Genomic DNA, 26,048 nt, shown 5'->3' on the forward strand with positions numbered 1-26,048 from the left:
GTTAAACTGATTTGCCCTACAGTGCGTGCAGCTCTGATACAAAACCTGGGCCGACACACACTGGAGTCTGACTTGGTGTGAAGGACAGGGGAGGAGCACATTAAACATGGAGGGAAGTGTACACAGTAAAATCATCTGTGTTAATTTAACCCATAAGGGTCCGTTTTGTACCATTTGTACACTCAATGAGTTAAATTAACACTGATAATTTTACTGTGTATAGGAAATAGAGCCTGGGGAAGGGTTGTAATAAATAACATATGACAGAAAGCTGCAATGCATTTCACAACAGCTTTCTTTCATATGTTATTTATTACTCCCACTACATTTGAAAGGAAAGTATTTCTATGTCCCGCCAATTTGTCCTGGGCAGAGAAATAAAACAGTTCGCTCGCACAAAGGGAGGGAATCTGCCAAACTCACTCTGAGAGTGGGATAATTAGTGCAACTCAAATGAGCTCATCAAGGGAAATGATGATAAACTAAAAGGGATGTCACAGTGTCTCTTTTGCTATGGTGGATTCTAAAATTAATCCTCGCCTTGTTGAGTATTCATGCACGCTGCAAATTTCACTGTGTATTCATAAGAATATGGCGATACATTACGTGTCATGATAAAGAAGGCTAAATATGAAATATATTGAGACATATTGCTAGCCTGGTAATTGTAAACCATCCCGGTCACATGAATTCACATTATCATGTGAATGGAGCGTTTTTCAGAAACCAAAAAGTGGAAGAGCCAATAAGCTTTAGATTGGCTATTTTCAAATAGCCAAGTGGTTAAACTGATTGTGATGTTATATTAACACATTTTGCTGGGGACCTCCTAGAAACCCCTCAAGGACCCTGGGGGGTCCTCAGGCCCCATTTGAGAACCACTGGTACACTCTAACAAGGATCTGTTAGCTTGAAGTGATACAAGTGAAAGCGTGAGTCCTGACAGAGAGGTGAGCCAGGTTATATCACTTTAAAACTGTGTAGCTACGGCCTTAAGACATTTAATTGCAACCAGAGGATTAAGGGTTCAAGTTGATTAAAATCGTTTAGAGTTACTGTTTAATCACCTTTTGTTTTCACTAACTACTGTGCATTGTGCCTAGTATGTCAGAGAAAAGCATCAAGTGGCAGCATTCAGGCATTTAGCCAATTAAAATCACATCTACCTAATGTCTCAATTAACTAAAGCAGAGGTTCCCAACTACCAGTACCAGCATCGGTCCGCAGGACATGTACCACAGTTCTGCGAGAAGGCGCCCGGGAATTCCAAGATTATGGATTGTACAAATATGCGCAGCATCACACGCAATGTGAGTCTATAACCCCGTAACCTTGCGCCACCACTAGGATTTTACACACAGCAAACCGGCTACAACCTTGTTGCATAACAGTGACATCACTGACAAATCCTTTTTATCTTTATAACAAGCTTCGAGTAGTATTTAATGGTGTATGCCTGTGTTACTTCAGTGTCTTATAACAGTGACATCACTGCCGAATCCTTGGTATCTTTCTACAAGCAGTGTTTTTTTCATGATCACGCTAATAAAACACCAAACAGGATTATTATTTCATGTCAGCATTAAAGTACAACTATAAGATGTAATCCAGGTAAAGTAATTCATCACTAAAGTTTTCCACCTGTCCAAAGTCAAGTCCCAGGCAGTAGATACAGGCATAAGCCTTTTTTAATCATCATATCTAAAGCCATTTAGGTCAATAACATGTAGTGATATAATAATAATATACCAGTAAGACTCCCTAATCGGGAGATAAGCGACCGTTGGTCGCTTATCTCCACAAATATCACAACCTCCACCTCTCACGTCATACGGGCAGCCATAGTTACACCTGGAATGTTGAATCTCCATATATGGAGATAAGATCCCTTTCATGCCCATATATGGAGATCCCTAACAGAATCCCTTTTATGCCCATATATGGAGATCCCTAACAGAATCCCTTTTATGCCCATATATGGAGATCCCTAACAGAATCCCTTTTATGCCCATATATGGAGATCCCTAACAGAATCCCTTGTATGCCCATATATGGAGATCCCTAACAGAATCCCTTTTATGCCCATATATGGAGATCCCTAACAGAATCCCTTTTATGCCCATATATTATGGAGAAATCCCTGCTCTGAGTATCTGACATCAGTGTGATGTCACCTGTTTATGCCCATATATGGAGATCCCTGCTCTGCGTATCTGGTTGCTATGGTAAACAGTTGGTTGCTAGGGTAAAAAAACATGGTTGCTATGGTAAACAGTTGGTTGCTAGGGTAAACAGTTGGTTGCTAGGGTAAAACCATGTTTGCTAAGGTGGTTGCTAACGTACACTAACAGACCAGCAACAACAGACTGTTGCCACAGCAACGTACACAAAGGTTTGTGTACACATGTGGTGTGATGTCATACTGATGCGGAGATATGAGCAGGGCAAAGGTGTGACGTGTGACCGACCGACCGACCGACCGACGGACGGCCGGTGGAGGTTTTGATACTAAACTGCGACCTTACGGTCGCAATAAATAGCAGCCAGTCATTGATTGGCAGTCATCTTCTGTGTTTTGGTATGATTGATGGCTTTTAGCTCCACTATTTTCGACAGAGCATAAATTAGGCTCGACGTTCTACTGCCTCCCCTACAGGCGAAACAAGTGAGCATTATGACCAAAAGGGTCATGATCACTTTGACTCTCTGGAACAGCTGGGAAAATGTGGGTGGTAAGTGAACAGGATGAGGGAGAGGCATTCCCCTGCAGTGTGTGCGCGTGTGTGTGCGTGTGTGTGTGTGTGTGTGTGCTAAAAGAATCATTCATCCACCTGCAACAATTCCCCTTGACCACTGCTGTAAATATGTATGCATTCTTCTTTGGCAACGGTGAACGCAGCTGAAGCACAGACCAGGGACTGGGGTTGGGTCTGGCTGCTGCAGGGAAAAGCAGTGGTGGGAAAAAAGTACTCACATTTCTTGTAAAAGTACCAATACTGACATTTAGAAATACTTTGTTACAAGTAAAAGTGTAAAGTGTAAAGTAAATTTACTTGAGTAAAAGGACAAAAGTATTGGTACCAAAATGTACTTAAAGTACCAAAAGTAGAAAGTACTCATTGTGCAGAATGTCACATTTCAAGTATTGAAACATATAGAAATATCTTGAAAATAGCAGATCTACAAGCTTACAATGCGTTGCATCGCGACACATTGTTAGCTTGTAGATCGGCTATTTTCAAAAGGCCGCAATGTAGGGCTGAAGTTGTTAAATTAATGTATGTTTTAATAATAATCAAAATCTACACAGTAACCAGTAACTAATGTTTTCAAAATGTAGTGGAGTAAAAGTACAATATTTGAATCCGAGATCTCAAGTAAAGTACAAATAACTCAAAATTGTAAGTACAGTACTTAAGTAAATGTACACCACTGGAGAAAAGGAATGGAGCCATGGCTGAGTATAAGGGAGTAAGGGAGGAATGGAGCTAGAGCCAGCCCTGAGAGGAATGGGGCTGAGACTATGGAAGGGAGGGATGTGGTCAGGCCCTGGGCTGAAGCTAAGAGGAGCTGGGGAACACAGCAAAGTATGTTCTTTGTAATAAATCACAGGAATGTTAGTGTGTGTGTGTGTGTGTGTGTGTGTGTGTGTGTGTGTGTGTGTGTGTGTGTGTGTGTGTGTGTGTGTGTGCGCACGTGTGCGCACACTCTGCCATTTGCTGCCAGTAATGTGTGATAATTTCACTTGCAATGAAGTTTCCAATGCGGCTTCATAGGGTTGAATAACAATTTCCTTAACAAAGTCAGCTAAAGAATGAGGCAACTCATCCCAGCTAATTTCAGATAACGTGAAGGAAATCTGTTGTCGAATTTAGGAAAGTAGAAACGTTGCAAGTTGGGGAGAAAGGATTTTCTAAAACCACTGGTAGAGTTTCGTTCTACTTGTTAACACTTTTTTCTACTCTTTTTGAGCGGTGGTACACCAACTCCTTAGCGTGAGTGTGTAGGTTACTATGCGTGTAGTGTGCGTAGGTTACTATGCGTGTATGTAGCCTGAGCTGCAATACCGCTGGTGACCAAGTGGCGCTGTTGCGTCACACACACACACACACGCACGCACACACCCCCACACGCATGCACGCACACACACACACACACACACACACACACACACACACACACACACACACACACACACACACACACACACACACACACACACACACACACACACACACACACACACACACACACACACACACACACACACACACACACACACACACACACACAACCCTGAAATGAACTGCTACACACACACGGCCACGCACACATACGCACCACCAAAGTTGACCAAACTTGGTTTGTTTCTTTTTAAATATGACCTGCTCCTTGTACTTTGCAGCTGAGAAGGGCAGCTTTCTGGCAATGAACAATGAAGAGGTATTTAGGGCAGTTAGGACAAAGGGAGAGACGGTTACAGCTTACACCTGTAAGCTTCAGGAAAGCCTGAACAGCCGGTAAAAAAGGAGTAAGACAGCTATGATAGTACATTACTCAAGCCATGTTTATGTCTACAAAAATCCCCTAAATTTGCTACGTATCGGCCGGTACCTTGAAGAAAGTGTTTTTATCAGCTCAAATACAGTGATATAAAACACTCCCCCCCCAGCCGCCGCTGAAAGAGCTACGGGGATGCCTTATGACAGCACCTTCATCACCTCAATTAGACCCGCTGTTTCTCACCTCCTCCACACTCCCTGTGAAACAGACTTAACTCTCCCAAACAGGGACGTGCTGGGCCCCTGATTCAGCCCGGGAAAAAGACTTGGAGAGGCCCTCATTGCGCGCTATATAGAGAGATCTCTCTCTATAGCGCTGCTGCCACTACTCAAAGATTTGCCATTTCAGTTCATGACAAGTGACAAGCCAGTGGGCCAATTACATGAGTTATATTTCGTCGTTGTCGGGTGGAAACCTTGTATGTCCAAAACCGTTTGTTTTGTATTTATCATTTAGAAAATGATTTAAACTAGTGAAAACAGCCAATCTACAAGCACACAACGCCTCACACCGCGAGGCGTTGTGTGCTTGTAGATCTGCTGTTTTCACTACTTGTGTGCGACGACCTTGTATGATGAAGCGGGGCTTTGCTTTGCGAAAAAAAATTACAAATTTGAAACTTGGAGATACAAGGTTTCTTCCCGACAGTGACAATTTACTTTGTTGGCCGCCCAGCCACCAAAATGGAACGAAGGCCGACATTTTATTTATAATTTTTTCCTAATGGCCAGCCTGGACCGGCCCGGGAATGAACCGGCCGTTCGGGAGTTGGCCCGCTTTTCCCAATGGCCAGCACGTCCCTGCTCCCAAAGGCGGGCAGCTGTATGCCGCCGCGTCTCACACACACTCAGTGAGCGGAGAAAAAAAAAACACCAGCACCACCGCACATCTGGAGCAGCCTGCCTGCCTGCCTGCCTGCCTGACACAGCCTTCTCGGCACACGTGTTTCCTTATAGCCGTGTCTGCCTTGACAACCCAACAGCAAGCCCTCCCATAAATGGTCCGGTATCGTTGTAGTCGTAAGCCGACGGTTACGGCGTTCGGCAGGAAGTGCTGCATTTCCATATCGCCCCAGTGCCATTAGTGTTTCTGACATGACAGGTGGTGGATTGAGGGGGAACAAAGTGAGGGAGAAAGTGGTTGCGCGGCTGGCGTTATGATTACTAGCCTTCTTCTTTTCCACCGTCGGGACAAAGGAGGGAAAGATTGCAGCAAACATGGAGTTTTGAAGTGCAGAGGCTTGTGCTTTTTAGAAGTGCCCTCCAGCTAGATGACATAAGTGGCAGGGCACAATGGATAAGACCTTAGCACACTTCTTTTGTGTCAGATGAAGGATTAGATGTTGTGAATGTGTAGATCAGCTAAGTTGGAAAACAAAAGCCCTTCTTTAATGTCCCTTTAACTAAATGCTAACACAATAAAATCCTAATGTTGATGTATCTTTGAGTGTACAAATGGATACAAATGGACCTGCCTTACAGGTCCATTTAGTTCCATTTATTTTGAACACTCTTTAAGTTACATTTAGACTGAGGATATTACTGTGTATTCACAGTATAAAGTGTAGGCTACCACCTGAAACCTGAACACGACATGTACGAGACCATTTTATTAACCACTTAAACACATATTTATTTGACTGCGGACTCCCGGGGCTCTATCCTTGGTCTGCTCTTTTCCCTCTCTACACAAAACCTCTTTGCTATACTTTGTGATAAGATGTTATCATCAGCATGTGTTTAAGCACTATGTTGACCAAATTCAAACAAAGCTTCTAGATTGCCATTTTTCTGGCAGAACATTCACCCCGAATAGGGACGCTAGAGATCACAGTCAATGAACATGCTTTAGGATTTTTCTCTAAAAACATCACATAGATGCATTTGCATAGTGGAGTAGCAAATGCATCAGTACACATTAGATCAAGGGGCTTCAACCTCTGGTAATGATAAGGGCCCAGTGCCGTGCCACGTCACAAAATATGTTTTCATAGATTATTATTATAGATGTATTAGGATCAGGAAGTAAAACCTTTGGTTTAAAAAAAAAAAGTAAGTAAAATGCTGTCTGCTGCTGCTGTATGTATGAGCTGCTAGAACATTTTGGTTCATGAAACTGTGAATCTACTCCAGTGTGATAAATATTTCAGGCCTTCAGCTTTTCTGCATTCAACTAAGTCTAAAGGGTTTTTACAACATCTGTCTCTTACTGTGAGATGACTGAGAAAGAGATTTGTGTATGCATGAAAGAAATAAAGAGAGAGAGAGTGCGCACTACAGAGAGAAAGTTTGAGACAGAATGACAGAGAACAGAAAGTACATGTACACATGTGACCACAAACTCAAACAGCATTCGTTCTGGCTTTCTGTGACGCCAAAAATAAGCTAGCCTCCGTCAGCATGCGCAAAGTACAGCGATAAGACGGACAAGGGGTGAAAGTGTGGCGACCCAATGTTAGACGAGAGGCCATCTTTGTCCAGCCCCTGTGTTCACACCTCATACTAGCTCCTAGACACTAATCCTGCCCGGGGACTCTGGTTTCCATGTTAATGCTATAATGTTAAGAAAGCCAAACTGAACAACCCTGCAGGTGTTGAGTTAGACATGGACCAGCCAACATGTGTGTGTGTGGAGGGGGGGGGGGGGGGGGGGGGGGGGGGTGCCCCCCATGCACAATTGCACATGTGTACATGCTGTGCAGTATAAGCAGTGGTGCATTGGTGATTCAATGTTTGGGGGCTCAACACCTACTATACAGGTCTATTGATATGCATACAGGCTTGTTTCTTTGTTAAAACACCCCATTGTGACACTAAAGCATTGGCGAGGTGGGAACTTGGGGGGTTGAGATCAATGCATGTCCGTTTGCGTGAGAGGCGTGACCCCTGCTCAGAAAAGATATGGGGCGGCGGGGGCGCGCGACCCCGGACTAATTCATCACTGAGTATACTGTAAGCTAGAGGTGGAGAGATGAAGAGGAAGACTGGGAGAGGGTATTGGGGAGAGTGTTACAGTGTGTTACTGGAAGAGTAGGTTAGAGAGAGAGAGAGAGAGAGAGAGAGAGAGAGAGAGAGAGAGAGAGAGAGAGAGAGAGAGAGAGAGAGAGAGTGATTAATACAGTTTGGCTGTGCCTGAAGGCTGTCTATCAGGATGGAGACAGCCAAACACTTTTGGTCTAGATTTCCATTTCTAAAAAGTAGGACAGCTTATCGTGGGCACTAAAAGAAAAGCAATTTTGCATAACGTGCAACGATGCTGGGTCTCAGTGGGAGGCAATGTTAAGCTTCACAGTGAGTAAAAGCGAATCAAAGTCCATTCCATCTTGCTCACTGAGGTAAATCAAAGCTCAACAACAACAATGTTTTTCACTGTGAGGGGAACAAACTGTATGCTCAGGGGATTTCTTCTAAAGCAAGGAATTAAATCTTCTGTATTCTTCCTCTCGCTCTTTCTTTTTCCCTCCATGCATTCCTCTTAGCTGACAGCAGGGGTACACTGAGCCACCGCGTAGAAAAGGGGGTATGCATGCTTGCTCTTGCGTGCGTGCTTGTTCATGTGTGTACGTGTGGTCCTGTACCATAGGTGTGTGTGTGTGTGTGTGTGTGTGTGTGTGTGTGTGTGTGTGTGCTTACTTGTGTGTTGGTGGTCCTATATGGTTTCTCTGTGTGTGTGTGTGTGTGTGTGTGTGTGTGTGTGTGTGTGTGTGTGTGTGTGTGTGTGTGTGTGTGTGTGTGTGTGTGTGTGTGTGCGTGCGTGTGCGTGCGTGTGTGTGTTCACTGTGCATGCAAGCAAAGCCTTTGTGTGTGTGCACTGGAATGCTGTCTGTGCGCAGGTCTGTACACTACTACTGTTTGCGAGTGTGTAGCATGAGTGTGTTTGCATTAGGATGGTGGGGGTGGGTGGGAGTAAACTCTACCTATGCCATCGATCAGCGGTACGGTGGCAGGCCCAGAGAGCCCCTCACTTCCACCCCAGCCTTTGACACACACACGCACACACGCACGCGCGCACACACACACACACACACACACACACACACACTAGGGATGGGACGATATGAAAATGTCATATCACGATTATTGTGACAAAATAAATCGCGATTTACAATTAATTATCCTGGGCGGAACATGATTTACCAAAGAATAGCAGATCTACAAGCTCACAACGCGTTGCAAAAGACATTTGATAGAGAGTGAAAAAAAGACTGTATCAAGTACGTATATTATTACAATTATTGACCAATTATAGAGGGTTCAAGTGGTACCGGATATGCAGCTCGGCAAATAAAAGGTGAATTGATCCCAATGCAAGGCGGAGGACGATATCACGATAAATTCAATCTCCGCGATACGATTATTGTGAGTGTTTTTTTTATCACGATAAACGATAATATGGCTTATCCTCCCATCCCTAGCGCGCGCATAAACACGCACACGCACACACGCACACGCACACGCACAACACACACACAGACGCACACACACACACACACACACACACACACACACACACACACACACACACACACACACACACACACACACAGACGCACACACACACGCACACACACACCCCCGCCAGAGCTTCACAGAAACGTGGGCGCAGGGCTAATCCCAGACATGTTTTTTCAATCACTCCAACAGGCAGGCTCCTGACAGCAAGTCCATCAGGGGACTCGTACAGTCACCACATGCAGCCAATAAGCCTGCATGACTGCTGCATGACTGCTTCACAGTGTCAGACGGCTCCCAGAGTAACACAGGGACAGAGGTGTGACCACGCCATTTGGTTATTTATTCTACCCAAAAACGAATAGTATTTTTTTACTAAGTCTATGCCATTTCAAGTGTAAATCGGTAATGGAAAATTGATATTGATATTACATGTACTGTATTTACATAAGCATGTATTATTTTGTTTATGTATTTAATAGGGAAGTCTGTTAAATAGTGCTGCCCCCACTAATCCTTTACTACTATACCTATTATACTATTGTTTATTGTCATAATGTTATTGGAAAATGAGCTTATATTCTGCGGAAAGACGTAATTTGACCCACAGCAGTTACTTATCGTCTTGAGTTACTTTAAGACCTTGCAGGTACATTTATTTAAAAAAGAAAAAGGGAAAAAAAAGAAAACGACCTTCCCCTACGTAAATACACCAGCATGGATTGGCTGTCATAATGTTGGAGCATACTTCTCATTCAGCAAAGTTAACCATGGCTTCTCCCGTTTGGATGATTACACTTTTGCCTAATCAACAACGTATTTCTATGCACCATGAAGCATGGTCGCAAAATGCCCTAACCCTATAAGATTTGGTTGTATGGTGGTCCAATACTGTGTGTGTGTGTGTGTGTGTGTGTGTGTGTGTGTGTGTGTGTGTGTGTGTGTGTTTATACACATTTATACGAGGTGTGTACGAAAGGTAACAGGACTGTGGCAGCCACGCTCATGACTCACTGCTAATAGGGTAACCGCTTATGTCACTGTGTTGTTGTGCAACATCTCACCACTCACCACTATTCTGCTATAATATTGTTCACTTGTCTCACTGTTTAACTGCACTGCTATTAGTCTCCATCACACAACTGGAGGTGGCACAAACATGGATAAACATCGTTACCCTAATCCTGACTCTAACCCTTTCAATACGACCCATAAACCAAGAGACGTGGTGTGTGGGGGCGCGCTGTTGTGGTGGAGCAGCCACGACTCTTGCACAGAGCCTGCATGCTCCACCAAACCCGGTCATGGAGGTGTTTTAAGACCTGCTGGTAGAAGTGCTGGTTGAAGGTCTGACCCTGAGGAACCAACTCATGATGGACCACTGACTCCCTTCTGGTCCAGGAACGCAATCAACATGAACTTGATAGGCTAATTTTGGTACGTTGATACGTTTTGTTTGTATATTTATTTCTGTTTAATCACCTAGTCTGTATTTAGGCCAGGGTTTATTTGTTTGCTAGTTTTTGCATGAACACACAAAACAGCTTGGAACCTTAATCTTGACATTTTATATAAAATCAAACCTCGGTTCGAAGTGGAGCGGTGAATTTGAGCAGCTGTACCCTATGTGAGTGAGTGAGTGAGTGAGTGAGTGAGTGAGTGAGTGAGTGAGTGAACTGTGCCTGTGAGTGAGTGGTGAGTGTGCCTGGCCTGCACAAAACAGCGCCCCTCCTTTAACTAGTGTGTTGTGTGTGGCCACTCAAGGTATTGCCAGGCTACGGACACGGCCACCCAGCCACCCAGCCAGCCACCCACCCACCCACCCACATACCCACGGACATACCTGTCTATTGGGAGCGCTTTCACCGCTCCAAAAAGTTTTGGCAGCTTTGAGCAGGACGCATCAAACACACCTACAACACATGTCTCATCTCAGTCTCAGCAGGAACATGATGGTTTGAAGGGTTTTGGAAATCAATATTATGCTGTTTTAGTGCCTCTGTATTTTTGTTTCTTAAATTGTTTATGCTTTAAAGCACTTTTAAAAAGGTGATATATTAACACTTTCCAAGCCATGGGGAGCCCCTTAATATTAAAACCGGAATATACCGGACATCTGAGCAAGGAGTCTCAGCCGCGCCGTCTTTTACCATACTGGGTCATTAAAAACGAAATAAATGATTTTTATCCGAAAATCGGCGATCGTCTAACCTTCCCTAGTCACCACGCGTCCATCGATAGCGCATGGCTCGTCTGACATGAAGCAGAAGTGACGTCAGGTCCATTCCTTCTTCAGGCTTCCTTGCAGCCGTCCGTTTACTGTTTAGAGGATAACATTAGCATAGCTGGAGTGCTAAGGGCTAAGCTAGCCAAAATGGTCACATCGACTGTTCAGTCATTCTTGGATTATATGCTTGGATTATTATGCGCACGGATCGCGCACGCGAAACGCACGGGAAGCAGATGCCTCGGCCAAAACTGCCACTCTATATCAATGGAGATCCAGATAATCACGGTGAGCTAACGACCTGGGGGGGGGGGGGGGAAAGAAAAAACAACGGTGCGGTCCAAGAAGGAGGGGTGGCGGGCTCATGTTTATAAACATAATATTATGTCTCAGATCACAATACAATAATAGAAATTTCACAGCTAATCTATCAACAGCCATTCTATTTCGGCTAGCAAAGTGTTAATAAGGTTTTATTCAGATTATCCCACATTAAAATTGGCTAATGGTGGGGTGGGCAGGCCGGCCGGCGGACGGGCAGACATCTGATCATGTCATTCTGACACAGCCATAACCATATAAGGAGTACCCAATGCAGTTCCGCCCAAATATGGAGTGTTGTCAAACCGACCGACTTCAAACTCAGCGAGTGCAGCGGAAAGGACTCGGGGGAGTGCGGTGGCTGCCGTCAAGTACCATAAATCCTCTAATAGTGCCCGCTACGGTTGAAACAAATAAAAGTCTGGGTTACTTTAAGAGGATTTACGGTAGTTCGGATATCAAGTTGTCCAGAACCACCGATTCAACCAATAAGCCCATATATGGGCATTTCAATATATAGGCATACTGACTGATGACATCAGGGAACTCCATAACGGGCATAAAAGGGACAAGTACCAACAGATACAGTTATCTCCATATATGGGCAAAAAAGGGACACCGACAGATGGGTACAATGGGTACTCTGACAAAGCCCCCAACACTATGACTCATATAGGCTATTGAGTGCGACGCAAGTGTGAGGGGCCGCTATATAGCGCCCTGAACCTCTAGTTATTATAAAAGAGAACAAGTGGTACCTTTATTGACAATATGCCAGCCTGCATTACAAATGAGGAAGCTATTTGGACCATGTGAATAATAGCGTTGTACACGTTTAACCATATCATATGACTTATTCATTTCATTATAATGGTCTCAGCTGGATCTCTGCATTGATTTCACAGCCACAGCACGTCTCCCAAGATCCTCTATGGATTTTCCAGCTGCTCTCCTAAACGATCCATTGTGATTACTATCTGAAAAGCCTTGCCGGAGGAAGGTATGGAAAATGGTCATCACTCCGCCATCTCCTTATATACCTCGCTCCTGGTTCAGTAAGCTATAAGTTCACTGCACTGTGATCTCAGGCATTGTTTCATTGACCCCGGTGGACCTATACTACTATTCCTTTGGCCGCTCTGAACTTGTGGTCGCATGCTTTAGGGGATAGTGTTTCCAGCTGAAAAATCTTTAGTGGGAATGAAATTAGGGTAAAATAACAATGAATTGTGAGGGGAAACAAGAGGGAGACGAGATGTTATTGCATGTGAACTGCAGCTATTACAAGTGTTGAGTCTTGCGGATCTGTCAATCAGCGGGATCCTTTCTGAGAAGTGATTATGTAAATGTAGCTGTGAATCCTCTGGCCAAATGGGAGTATTTATTGTAGGACACATTGGATGCAAAATAACAGTAATAATAGACTGCCTATTGATGTGACTCCATAAACTCCATACACACGTTCCAAGAGGTCTAATCTATGCTAAGCCTAGGTTATTGATTAGGGCTGTAAGCCGCTGTAGATTGATGAGCAAGAGGTATGAGGTCAAAGAAAAATTGCCGAAAAAAGAGAGAGAGAGAGAAATGGAGAAACGAGGAAAACATGGTGGCAACAACCAAACACAAAATTACTATTCTGCCGTGCCCCTGTACCTAACATGAAAATAGAAAAGTCAACGTGACTTATGATCAGCTGGGATCAAAACATAATAATATGGCAATTTCACATCATAACAATGCAATTCCCTAACCTAACCCACTAACGGAAAGGAAACATATAAACAATAAGATATGGAATACTTTTCAGTAATCAGAAATTAGCCCTAAGGAAGCCCACATAAACCAACCCAAAGTAATTTGTAATTTCACTTTTTGGTTTCACATTTAGGCCACATGCGCTGACAAAATGAAAGAGGGGCTAATTATGCAGTAAGTAGGCTAAAAACGAGAGTTTGGATAACATGGTGTATTTCAAGGCTTCCGTTATTCAGGGCAAGTGAAGCTTGCCATTCAGGTACCATTGATCAAAATGAGAACCTTAAAAACAGATCAAGACCAACATCCAGGGCTAAAACAGCGGGTAAATATATATATTGTGTTAGATGGAACCAAACAGCTGATGAAAGCCTTTGTAAACCCTCAAAGCCAAATCACAGTTGGGTCTATCACACTCCACCTGCCACCGCCCAGTAATCTGAAAGCCCTTGTGTGCTTACACGGGGTAAGTCTCTGTTGACAATCAGCCTCTGTGGCCGAGCACCGTCCTCAGTAATTGGACTATAGCCGATTAAACTAAGAAGAGCTGCACTTATCCTCGTGTTTGATGACCCTTGCCTCTGAGATGCCTCATCTCTTTACCACTGCATTAGAACTATTAACCTTCCATGTTAGCACTCTATTTCTCTTCACATTCCATTTCATAACCACCTCAGTTTAACTAAAAAAAACACATGTAGGCTAATTATAAATCCCACAGCAAGAACTGACCTGTACATTTCTCCAAGCTTAGCAAGGAACAGGCACCTCTGAGGTCTGTCAAGGAGTCAAAGCTTTTGAACTTGATTTGTGCTGTAAGAGTATTAATTTCGGGAAAACATATGATTAGCTCCTCCTCTCTAAAAGGCAGACATGGCGCAGCCAAAGGCCACACCAGTTAATTATCTAATTCCCTATGCTATGAGCTAATGCAATTAGGTGTGAATAAAAATCTCAACTCTCTCACCTAAAATACAACATCAAGTCACTCCCTCTCTCTTATTTGGTTTCTCTTTTGTCCCCATACTCCTGTATCGTTCCATCTCGCTCTTTCTCTCTGCTTTTCAACATCACATATCATCTTAAATAAACAGTCCATTCAAAATACACCTTTTAATGGTGTTTTTAGACATGCTTATCTGAAATAACCTTCCAACGATTAAACCTGCGAGTTCAGGTAATCTTGCATAAGAAAAAAATGAATTATTGCATTATAACAAGACAGACTACTGTGTATACACAATAAAACTCTGTGATAAAAATATATTGTTCACACTTCCAAAACCAGCCATGAAAACATTTGTCACATAAATAAGCATAAGAAGATAATCTCCAAGAGGAGAGCCTGACATATCTACCTCCTGCCTCTGGATTTGCAGTTTCTCGCAGTATTATGGCTGCCGGAACAGGCTGGGGTCATCATCCACAGGAAGACCCTCATCTATTACAGAACACCAGATCCTGCTGGCCACGTACGCTAATCAGATAAAACATGACTGCTTGCTGGCAGTGCCCTAAGTCAGGGCTGCTCTCTGCGTCCCGAGTGAGACAGATAGACCCGTTAGGCCTCCTGATCGGCCTGACAGCGGGATATTGGGTCCTTTTGTCTGTGCCTGTGTGCTGGCTGAGCCATGGTGAGCTGCTCTGGCTACCCGGCTCACGAGAGCCAGAAAAGGCTGGGGAAAAAGGACGGGAAACTACAAATGTGTCTGTGTGAATGTAATAGTTAACATGTCCTTTCTTTCTATCTCTATTCTTCCCTGAAAACTACAAATGATGAGCTTGTACGAAAAAGAATGTCCCCCAATACTTTACACCTGTAAACCTGTGATCTGACAATAAAGTTCCAGTTGAAGTTGATGAAACCCATGCTGATGGTACTACCAACAAAGGCCAAATTCAACCAGAGCAGAAACAGCAGTGGTCTGAAAAGCGAGGAAGGGGAGGAAGGACATCCTTGCTTTTGATATGGACCATGTTGGACAGACAGAGGGGGCCAGAGAGAGAGAGAGAGAGAGAGAGAGAGAGAGAGAGAGAGAGAGAGAGAGAGAGAGAGAAAGAGACGGTGAAAGAGAGACAAAAAAATAAAAGGCAGATGTCACGTGGGTACAGAGTCGCTGATAGATGGGATGTGCAGCGTGATGCGGAGGCAGCAGCAGTTCAGGTGGAAAAAAAAGAGCTTCCCTTTGTGATGCAGATGACAACGCAATCAGCCCCTCTTTGTCTCGGGGCCGATGGGCTCCGCTCCCGGGGACATTGAGAGCCAGACACTAATCCGCTGGGTTTGTGTTCTCCGGGCGCACTCATAAAGGCAGTGTCACAGTACCTGGGGTGTGTATGGATGGGGGTCTCTGAAACGAGGTCTGACCTCTCTCAGGGTACACTCCTTCTATCTCTCCCTCCCTCCTTCGCTCTCTCTTTCTCCTCCTTCTTTCACCCTGCATCTTGAGCTCAACAGTGGGACTCACCGCGTTGAATATGATAAGCGCCATGTTGTGGGCACACACAGTATGACTTAAAATTCACATCACAAATGCAATGCGATCAATGGCTGCGTTTGTCATTTCATCTTAAGTTTGTGATGAACCACGACGGAAAGTTATTTATCTGAGACTTGAGACCTGTCACCCGTACAAACTGGTGGTCTGCCAATCCTACAGCAACGCTGGAATTAAATCTATTGATTGTGAGTATTTCATCTCCCTCACAGACAGGGAAGTAAAAGAACCCAAACTCCAAATGAATAACTATATTCAATTTCTGCATATTTTAACCCCCTACCCCCCACATGTCTCCTGTTTCCCAAAGGCTTTGGGTGAATCAGGTAATACAGTATAAATACGACTCACAGAGAGGCCGTGCATTGCCAATTAACGTGCTAATTAAGACAGCAGGATATCAGGACATCCTTGATCTAGATTCCACTGTGAAATATCCTGTACGAGGTTACACAGAGGTGAAACAAGTTGCGTGTCTATCTAGTATCCATTTATTTAAGGCTAGTTTTGTATAGCAGGAAAACCACAGCCGATATGCGAACTGTATTCCACAGAGGTGTAATAGACCTACTGGCCAGCAACTCTTGATTTAATTATGCAGTTACCCTTATTGAATTAACTTCTAGCATCTGTCTAAAAACTTGAACTTGATTAGGTAATCTACATAATAGACATATTTTATAACAGAATTTGAAAAGGGAAGAGAACTCCATGCCATATCGCGGTGAGATATATCCTAACTTGTGGGTGTGATCTTTATCCTAATCTGAAATTGTTAGGATTAAGACCGAAAGATTCTCTATGAAATCACTAGAATAACCACAGTAATCTCCTCTCACTTTCAGACCATACGCTCTTCAGAACCACAGACTGAAACAATTATAGCCCTTGGGTATAACAACACACCTATCCTTAAAGCACTGCTAGAAAAACAAAACTCAAGACCCATAATTCAACTGATCCCGGGTAAAGAATATATTTTTACGTAATGCATCTGTTCACCATTCATAGCACACAGTGCCTGTAGTGTTAAATTAAAAGAAAACTGGTTTGGGTGAAATTCTACACTTTGTCCGTTTAGAAGGTGATATACTATATTTTGTGAACAGAGCTCATGTTGTACACTGTCGAGCCTCTTGCAAAAGTTATTCAATATGCACGACCCACCTGAGACAAACAATTCGTTTTTTTCAAGATTATTGATCCCACAAATAACGTACATTGAGAGTTGTTTGTAAAGCTATTTCAGAGGAGGCTATCGGACCTATGACAAATACTCATCATATTGTTATTGTTTGTTTTAGCCTACTTGGTGGCCAGAAAGGTGTGGTTTGCCATAAAGTATAGCCATATGCATACGGAAAAGATTATGAAAAGAATTATGTTATAATATTTTTTTATTACTAACAATTTACCGGAATTGTCCCGTTTCATTTGTCAGTACAGAGCAGACTAAAACAAACTCTAAAACATATTCATAAATACAGTTTGAAACAAACAAACTCGGGGTGAGTTACAGTTTTATCTGTGTGGAAGTGAGAGACGATAGGAGCAGATCATAAGAATAGTCTTCTCCAGCAGAGGAGCATGGATGCTCTTGTGCATTTCGTCATTCCTTTTAAACCATAATAATAGCCATAATAGATGCGGTATACGTTTCACCTGTTTTGAATTTCCCAATGCTGCAGGGATATACAACAGTGCATAAGCATTTACATTGCCAGATCGCTGAAATAAAAAGGCACTGTTAAAGAAGAAGATTGTGGTTGAAACAGTGTCTGATATTATAAGAAAGAGATGTGTTTGCTATGATCCCTCTTGGAAAACAGTAATTTTCTATAAGGCAATTTTGAAAATCTTGATTTATTTCCAAATAGAGGCGCATTGTGTGTGTGTGAATACGAAAGGCCAATCTGGCAATCGTGCTCTTTCTGATGACAAAGTAGAGTCTGATTCATTCTTCTAGTACTGTGGGTCAAACAGCAAGCAATCTAGTCCCTGATTCCTGTAGGTTTGAAGTAAACAACTTATTTCAAGTAAACAAACCTTTCTATATATAACGTAGATCCACCACACGATAAAGCAACAAGCTAATGGGATATGAGTTACACGCTCATTCCCCCGCTCCTAGATTGCGATTCAAACCACACATTATGTTTTATATTTTGTTTATCTGTAAAACCAAGGGTAAATACTGCATCTCTTTTGTATTTGTTATGCTCTTGCCATTTCAGTGCTGTTGACTCTCAGGAGACATGTTGGTAGGGCTTAATAAGGTTGTGATGCTAACTAGCATTAAAAGAAACAAAAGCCTTCAGTAGTGGGTCAGCTGTACCATGTAAATACTGTAGAAGCTGGTTTCTATTTTTTACTACTCGTTTTGTCAACTTTCTTCTCTGATTTCACACCCAAGTCTAGACAGCATGACTGTCAACTAATTACATTCTGCAGTTGTACACAGTACACAGTGTTGTTCATTTAACAGAGAGTAGATGTACTCTCCGTGTTTACACACTGTCTACTGAACTCATTGACTGCTATATAATGAGTTTACCAAGTTATAGTCGACACGATGCCGTCACCAGATTAAATCAGCGTTTACGTTTTTTTAGGACTCTTTGGAGTGGATCGTTGCTGTGGATATTTGGATATTTGATGTATTTTCAAAGGTTAGTGAAAATCTCAGAAAGCGTGTTAGGGAACGACGTAAGTCGAAAAACAATGTTAGCAGTCAATGAGTTAACCAAGGCAAAATACAGTATGTTTAACCAGCTCTCTACCAACACGGCACATGAGTAAAGATAGAGTCAAACAGTGCATTTGGCTGTAACAAGACAGTGGTGATTATGTCTTGTGGACATAAGTCGTTTTATATCCACCTCACTATTGGCCATCATCTCAGGGCCCTTGTGATGTTCTTGCCTTAATCGCACCCTCAAGGTAGCCATATAGATGTAGAAATGTGACACTGCTTCCACAACTAAAACAACTGGTACCAGCACTAATTGAAATTTTGCATGCAAAGTGACAATGCCTGGGCCCTGGGCGGCATGGATTAGCCTGAATAGAGACAGATTCTTTGTGAAAACCTACTGTGGCGGTTGGCGTGCAGACCAGCTCCCTGCATCTGCTCACTGTGCAGACTGAGAAAACACAGGATTGTATATGGTCACTCATTTTACCTTTATCTAATCCTGTTCCATTCTGAGCTCCCCCTCCTCTGTCTTTTGTTACTCTTTCACAAGCCATAGTCTAATGCTTCCATGCTCCACTCACTTCCACTCCTTACGCATACAATATCAGTTCAAAAACACCTTCTGAATTTACATAGCAGCGTATCTTTTACAAACTTGGCTGGGGTTTTTTGAATCGTTAACGATCATACTGCGCCTTAAACCGCTGTACTGCCTCACAGCGTGGGAGAAAATGGTGATATTCTAAAACATGCCATTCACAGACTATAAATATAGCTTATAGAACAGAGCTAAATGGAACAGAGAAATTAGCATGGCCAACATTTGGCAATCCTTCACTTTCAACTGATAGGGTCCGTTCTAGTGCACAAGAGGGGAGGCTGGAGGAATGCAGAACACATTGAAATGCAATCAAATCTGTGAAGCATTTAAGACTCCGCACTCTGATCTCATTCCATCCCACTTCAGCAGCTTCCACGATGGTTTTTCGTCCCCTTACACTAACTTCAGAAGAAGAAAAAGGTTGTAAGATTAGCCAGCTGGCTGTCACAACAACATCCTACACAAATGTCTAGAGGTTGCTGTGGCATTCTGTAGCAACATCCTACCTCACTCACTAGTGCAAATGCTCACAGCATTTAAATGGTACAAATACTGTATAGCTAAAGCAGAAGAAACATCAAACAGCTAATGGCCTGCCCTGAAAGAAAAGGTTTTTTTCTAGCATAGTACCTAATGTTTTTCAATCACCAGAATCAGTAGATAAAAGATGTTGCAGTTGAGTATTATCGCAAGCTAAGCATATAGGGGGAAATTAATAGGTAGGCTAATGGTGGTATAAATCCACAGACATGTTTTAGTGGCATACTCCACACTGCCAGGCTAATTTCACTGCCAGTTCTACAGTCATTAATTCTCCTAAAGAGCCTGTTTCTATTCACTACACCAAGAAGGCTTTGCATCAATTGCAGCTCTACATTTACACTAATTATCACTAAGGGTCACTAAGGATTCAAGAAAGTATATTAAATGCCTTTGAATGAACCACTGTCATGTGTACATTTGTTCAACCTGTTCGGTAGTCATAGAGAGTTGAGAGTAGGAACGTGATGATTATCCACATCAAGTTAATGGATGAAGAAATGTGCTAAGGGGGAGGGGAATCCCACCTTGCTCTTTCCTTAAGCTCCTACTATATTTTGCCATACACTCACGTAGGATAACAGTATAATGAGATGGCATTATAAGTGTGGCCCTTGTACTGCTCATCACTGTTGATATGTATTGTTGGGGATCAAGGAATTGAAGCATATTCTATTGTTACACTCCATTTACATCACTCTGAATAGGAATGTAGGCCAAATGCCTAAGCTGTGAAAGTAATAAATAATGTTTTGATGTACGGTTTAACTATATTTCTATTAGATTATATGAAACAGGATTCGTAATGTCGTTGTCTAGACCACTCGTTGTCAAAGTGGGGTCCGGGGGGGACCCCCAGAGGTCCTTGAAGCTAATTTTGTTATAACATCCCTATCAGTTTAACCACTTAAACTTTATTTTATACTTTTGCTATTCAAAGATAACTGATGTACAAGCTCATAATGCATCGCAATGCAATGGGTAGTGAGCTTGTAGATCTGATATTTATGTTGTTGTTTTTTCACACACTTATAGGGCCCCTGGTACAAAATGTTTTCAGAATCAGATGGGGGTCCATAGACAAATATGTAAAAAATATTTGAGAATCACTGGTCTAGATAGGGTATCACCTGCAAATAATAAAACCAATTGCAATGTTATCATCACCTCTCTAATAACACTACTTCCCTAATGACATTAAACTTAAAGAGTACACATTATTGCTTGACCTTTCTTTACCAGTTTAGACGTGGAGCTATGTACTGTATATCGACATCCAAACGATAAAGTGGTCAATGCTTTGACTAAACAAACAGTAGTCAACCAAGCTCCAGCATAAACTCTCCAAAGTTATATGTTGTCCATCCATGCTACATAAAAAACTCACAGAAACTATTCAAGATAAAACCATAATGGAAATGTGCGCTTCTCTAAAAACAAACACGACCACGGTAGAACTGTTATCGGCATAACTCATGCCATGACATTAAAAGTGACAGAACAGTCAACTGAAAGGTTCTTCAATGTTGCGTGCTGATTTTTCGGATTAGAGCGGCAGTGACCTCTTTTTCAACCCTTTATTTCTCATACGTAAGCCATCCCTGTAACATGATTGGATGATGGGTCAGGAGATGGGAAGCGCAAAATGGAGGGTGGTCGTTGGGATGGTGAAGGGCCTAGTGCGTCTCAAAAAAACAAGTCCTTCCGTACAGCAGGCTGGAGACGGAAAGCACTGCAATGTCCATTTTATTTTCATTCTATAGTAGATTATATAAGTAAGCAAGACATAAGCCTTAATACATTTTAAAACACTATTTGCCACCAGAAAAAAACAACCCCTACTGTACTCATGCAACCACAAAGCTCAGCGTAAACGTGTCCAACTATTTATTTAATTGTACAGTAGGAGGTGAGGTTCCCAGACACAAATACAGTGTGGAAGTTGAACTTCAATTAAGGTTTTCAAAGACTCACAGGGAGAGGGAACAACACATATTAACTGTAGCCGTCTTTACTGTACATAATCCAAGTAAGCGAGAGAGAAAAGTGTGTGAAATTCCATACACGGGCTGAATGTTCCTCTTATTTTCGGCATCATTTTTTCACGATTGAGTTTGGTCTTGAACAACGCCTAAATTATGAACTTGGAATTATAAAAAATATAATAATGATTGCAATATTTGAATAAATTGCAACAGAGCCAACACAGCTGAATATAAATAAATATATATAAAAAACAATACATTAATAAAGCCTTTTTTATCATAAATAATTGTATTAAAACTGAGGAAATTCCACATCTTAATCTACAGTTTTTACTAATACGTTTGTATGACAAACGTATGCTGAATTAAGCTTTAAACAAACATGTCATACTGTTTTCCATTTCATTTAAAATGGAAAAACTCCAATACAATCAAATAAATCTACTTTATCTATCTATATAACTCAGATAATTTTATGTAACTTCAATATAGGCCTATATTGTTCTTTATACTAAAGGTTCCACCATTGAATCCCTTCTGTATTTTTTTTAATTAAACACTACTACAAATTTAAAATGCAGGCCTACACAATAATTGTGTGACACTGACAAATCTAATTAAGAGCCTTAGCATGGCTTCAGACAGTGTTGCTAGTTCTAGATCTTAAGTCTATACTTAATTTACATTACTAATTGAGATGCAGGGATCCACACTGCCAAGTGTAGCCTACTTTTATGTAAAAATGTTGGCCCCAAGAAACAATTTCTCTATCAACCCTAACAGGAATGGCTATATTGAGTATATTGACTCTCTATAGGCTACTGACTCTGCTCCACTGGCCTATTTGAGCGGGATGTTATTAAATTGTATAGCCTACAGCAGTCATCATCATCACACATATAAAACAAACATCTAAACAAGGCCTTATAGCCTACTTCTGCTTTCCCCCCTACACTTACTTACTTGGCTGTACTTGTGATTATGATGTTCGCCTAACTGACCACATGGAAGACAGGTTTGTTTTCTGCAAGTGTCCTCAGAATAGAATAGAGTACCATGAATGAATCGACTGACGCAACCCCTTCTTCAGATCACACAGTGTCTTTTAAACGATCATAAATGATTCATCAAGCTGTTTGCACTGCAGCCCTTATTAAAATATTCGCAAAGCACCTACTAGTGCTCATATAGTGCAGTGGTTCCCAAACTTTACAGGTCGAGACCCAAAAGAGAGATTAGACATTTGCCTGGCTGGACAGTGGGACACAAACTAGTGAAAACAGCTGATCTACAAGCGCATGTAGATCAGCTATTTTCAGTACTTTAATTAAATTATTTTTTTTATTCATGGCATTCCTTAGATGTGTTTGTTTGTTTGTTTTATTATTTTATATTTTTTAAATTATAAAAAAAATATATAGGCCTATTGTTTTGAAATATGCTTTTTTTCAAATGTAGGAAAATACATTTCAAAATGTGTGTTTTTACTCGAGTTGTGACCCTTAAAAATTGGTCCGTGACCCACAAATGGGTCCCGAACCAGTGTTTGGGAAACAGTGATATAGTGGGGTTCCCGTTGAGCACCCATTCAACCTGTTTCATTGTCCGTTTAGCCACGCTCCCTGCTGCCCATCGCGTCCCGACGAGCGCACAGTACCGACACAGACAGCCTTTCAACTGGATAGTAGATGATGCAGCCTATATTTGATATTTTCAGTTTTTCACTTTAATAGAGCCCATGTTAGAGACAGCTATTTAAATGTGCTGCTTTAATCAACGGTCGTATACACAACTGGGAGGGCGGGGGAAACCCCGCACAGATCCAACCCGTTTAGGCGTTTACGGTCACTTTTTGGGGGCTACGGTTTCGTTATAATCGGCCCCCATCATTATAAAGACACAATGTAAGCTACTGAAAGATGTATCGGCGTTGAGCGTAAACACGTGTGATGTGATTTATCATGCCCTTCATGGCAACCAGCATCACCCTACCTGTGGGGATGCGGGAACGTGTTTTGTCCATTTCGCATCAATCCCTCCTGAGATATTTTGTTGCGTGTGTGCCTCGGTTACAAATCACAGCATCGGAGTATACCTGATGTGATGCTGAACGGTCACTATAACAGAAATCCGATGCATTTTCTTTGTCCGGTACTCTGTAATAAACCCACCGGGCGCGCTTCGTCGGAAACTCAAGCCGGCAAGATGTGTGTGGTGTGGTGGTGGGGAGTGAAACATTATCTTACCTTCAACAGCAATTACGGTGGGTATTATCCATAATATCCATAGAATATCCATTATTGGTTTCTTTGGACAAACAGATTAAAAAGCCCAGGGCATTCAGATGAAATGCGTCCCGATGAAAGCCATTGACAGGGAACGCCGAGCTGGGTGCGAGCAGCGGACCTTCACCTTCAGTGGAGCGCTCCCAGTCAGATACCATGCAGAAACACACGAGCATCTGAACGCCAGAGCAGGACGAGACCAAAAACCGCAGACAGAGGGGAGCATTGTGCAACAGTGGGATGCTCGTGCGGGGCGCGCCGCGCTGCCAAAGCAGCAACACGTCGTGCTCTTACATAAATAAACGTTGGTTTGGGTGAAAATTGCGTGACATTTTACGAAGTAATCCTACTCTACGTATTTGAATAGCCAGCGGTTGGTCCTCGAGACCTCGACCCCCCCAAAAGCATCTTCAATTCACCCTGCTGTCAATCATCGAGGGAAAGACTCCCAACAATCTTCTTGACAACGTGGGGTCGATGCTTTTGTACAGCACTGTTCTGTCCACGGTATGGTTTTATCCACCACTGTCGGCAACGTGGACCTTTTTGTTTATTTAATTTTAAGCCCTCGTTTTAAGTTTCTCTACAGTCTATTGCATGTGTCTGTATCATATGGACCACAAACTGCGTTTGGCGCTCTAACAGGTGACAAGAAGCAGCTGAGGTCATTGAAGTAAGTTGAACTTACTACACTAAACTATTTTTGCTTAAAAAAGGCATTAGTTAGCATTATACCTCCACCACGTTGTTTGGTGTTGTCTTTTGAATAAGTATTGAGAAGGCTGAATCTTTGTAGCTATTCTATAGGAGTTAAAAGGTAAACTCTCCAAATATTGCTTTTTATTATATTGAGCTTATTTTGCTTATTGCCTACTATTTCCATGTCTAATGTTGTTCAAATAATATGAAGCTATTAGAGCCTATATTTTAATCATCCATGCCTTGGCACACCCTAAACCCTACAAATTACCTTATCATTTTATATTATTCATTGAAGAATTGAATGATATTATAATTCATAAACTGCCAAGCAGACTATAGAATCTAGGGCAGCTAAAAAACACCTGTACTTAAACAGATATATGCCACGATGGTAAAAAACGAAAATAAAAATAGAGGAGAATGCAAAACCGCTTTAAATTTCTTCACATTATTTATGACAAAATAAATTATAATAAAAAAAGTTTGAAATAAAAGTGACTGTTACACTACTAGAGCAAACCCATAAAGAGAGACATGAGACCTATAGACTGGCTTTCCCATGGTATCCCTCAGCCTTGTCTAGACTACAGGCTATTAAGACTAACTTGAGAGCCAAGAGGCAGCTTTTGGGAACTGCCCATGGATATGGTTATAGTATAGCTCAAAAGTCCTTCATATAAAATAGTGCAGAGCCATATTAAAGTGTCTCAAGACATTTTGAGAAAGAAATGCATGCTAAGCAATAAACGACTACTAGTTTGTGTTTTCACTAAACGGTATATGTAATAATAGTGTACTGTGTGGACTTTGCGTATACTTTGTCACTTAGTTTGAGAATGATAAGTTGCCTATATTTACTATATAGCCTATATATATGTATATATTTGTGCTTATTAAGTTAAATATCATTCAGTTAAGGGACAGATCATTTTATACAATGAAAAACCCTTGACAACATGAGTTATGAGTCATCAGTCAGTACAGTAACAGTTTATTTAAATCATTAATACTGCCATAGATAGATTTAAGTCACCTGGGATTTTCAATAACCCTTTTATTTCCCCCATGAAGTTTAAACGTGTAGGCCTACATCATATAGCCTAATTATCATCGCACTGTACGCCTGTTTATTAGCTGAATATCCTTATATAGCTGTAAACATATCAACTAATTGTTTCAAATTATTAAAATGGATCTACCTCTGCTGTAAGTAGCTTTGGAATTGGCAAAGGAGTCTGGCACTTTCCCAAAATACAAAAATAATACGAATACTCATAATCATAACAAATTAAAATGTCATGCTTTTCACAATATTTTTACAGGAATATTGTTTTCTTAGCAGTTGTCAGTGTTGGTTGGCAGGAAAAAGTGACATCTGAATTCATGCGGCACCTCACGCCAAGCCACAAACAGAATTTTGGAATT

General features: G+C 41.9%; 1 protein-coding gene across 2 annotated transcripts in view; it reads right to left on the reverse strand.

The window, feature by feature from the left end:
- Positions 1-23,934, reverse strand: part of ephb2b (eph receptor B2b) — a gene marked incomplete at both ends in the record, with an annotated part of 219,640 nt that extends 195,706 nt beyond the window's left edge. For both annotated transcript variants that reach the window (XM_080728979.1, XM_080728978.1), the window contains one exon: positions 23,883-23,934. In XM_080728979.1, coding sequence (XP_080585105.1) covers positions 23,883-23,934 — 52 coding nt within the window. The remainder of the gene's footprint in view (positions 1-23,882) is intronic.
- Positions 23,935-26,048: the final 2,114 nt, after the last annotated feature.

The sequence above is a fragment of the Nannobrachium achirus genome (genome assembly GCF_963921795.1).
Source record: "Nannobrachium achirus genome assembly, chromosome: 6".
Classification (NCBI taxonomy): domain Eukaryota; kingdom Metazoa; phylum Chordata; class Actinopteri; order Myctophiformes; family Myctophidae; genus Nannobrachium; species Nannobrachium achirus.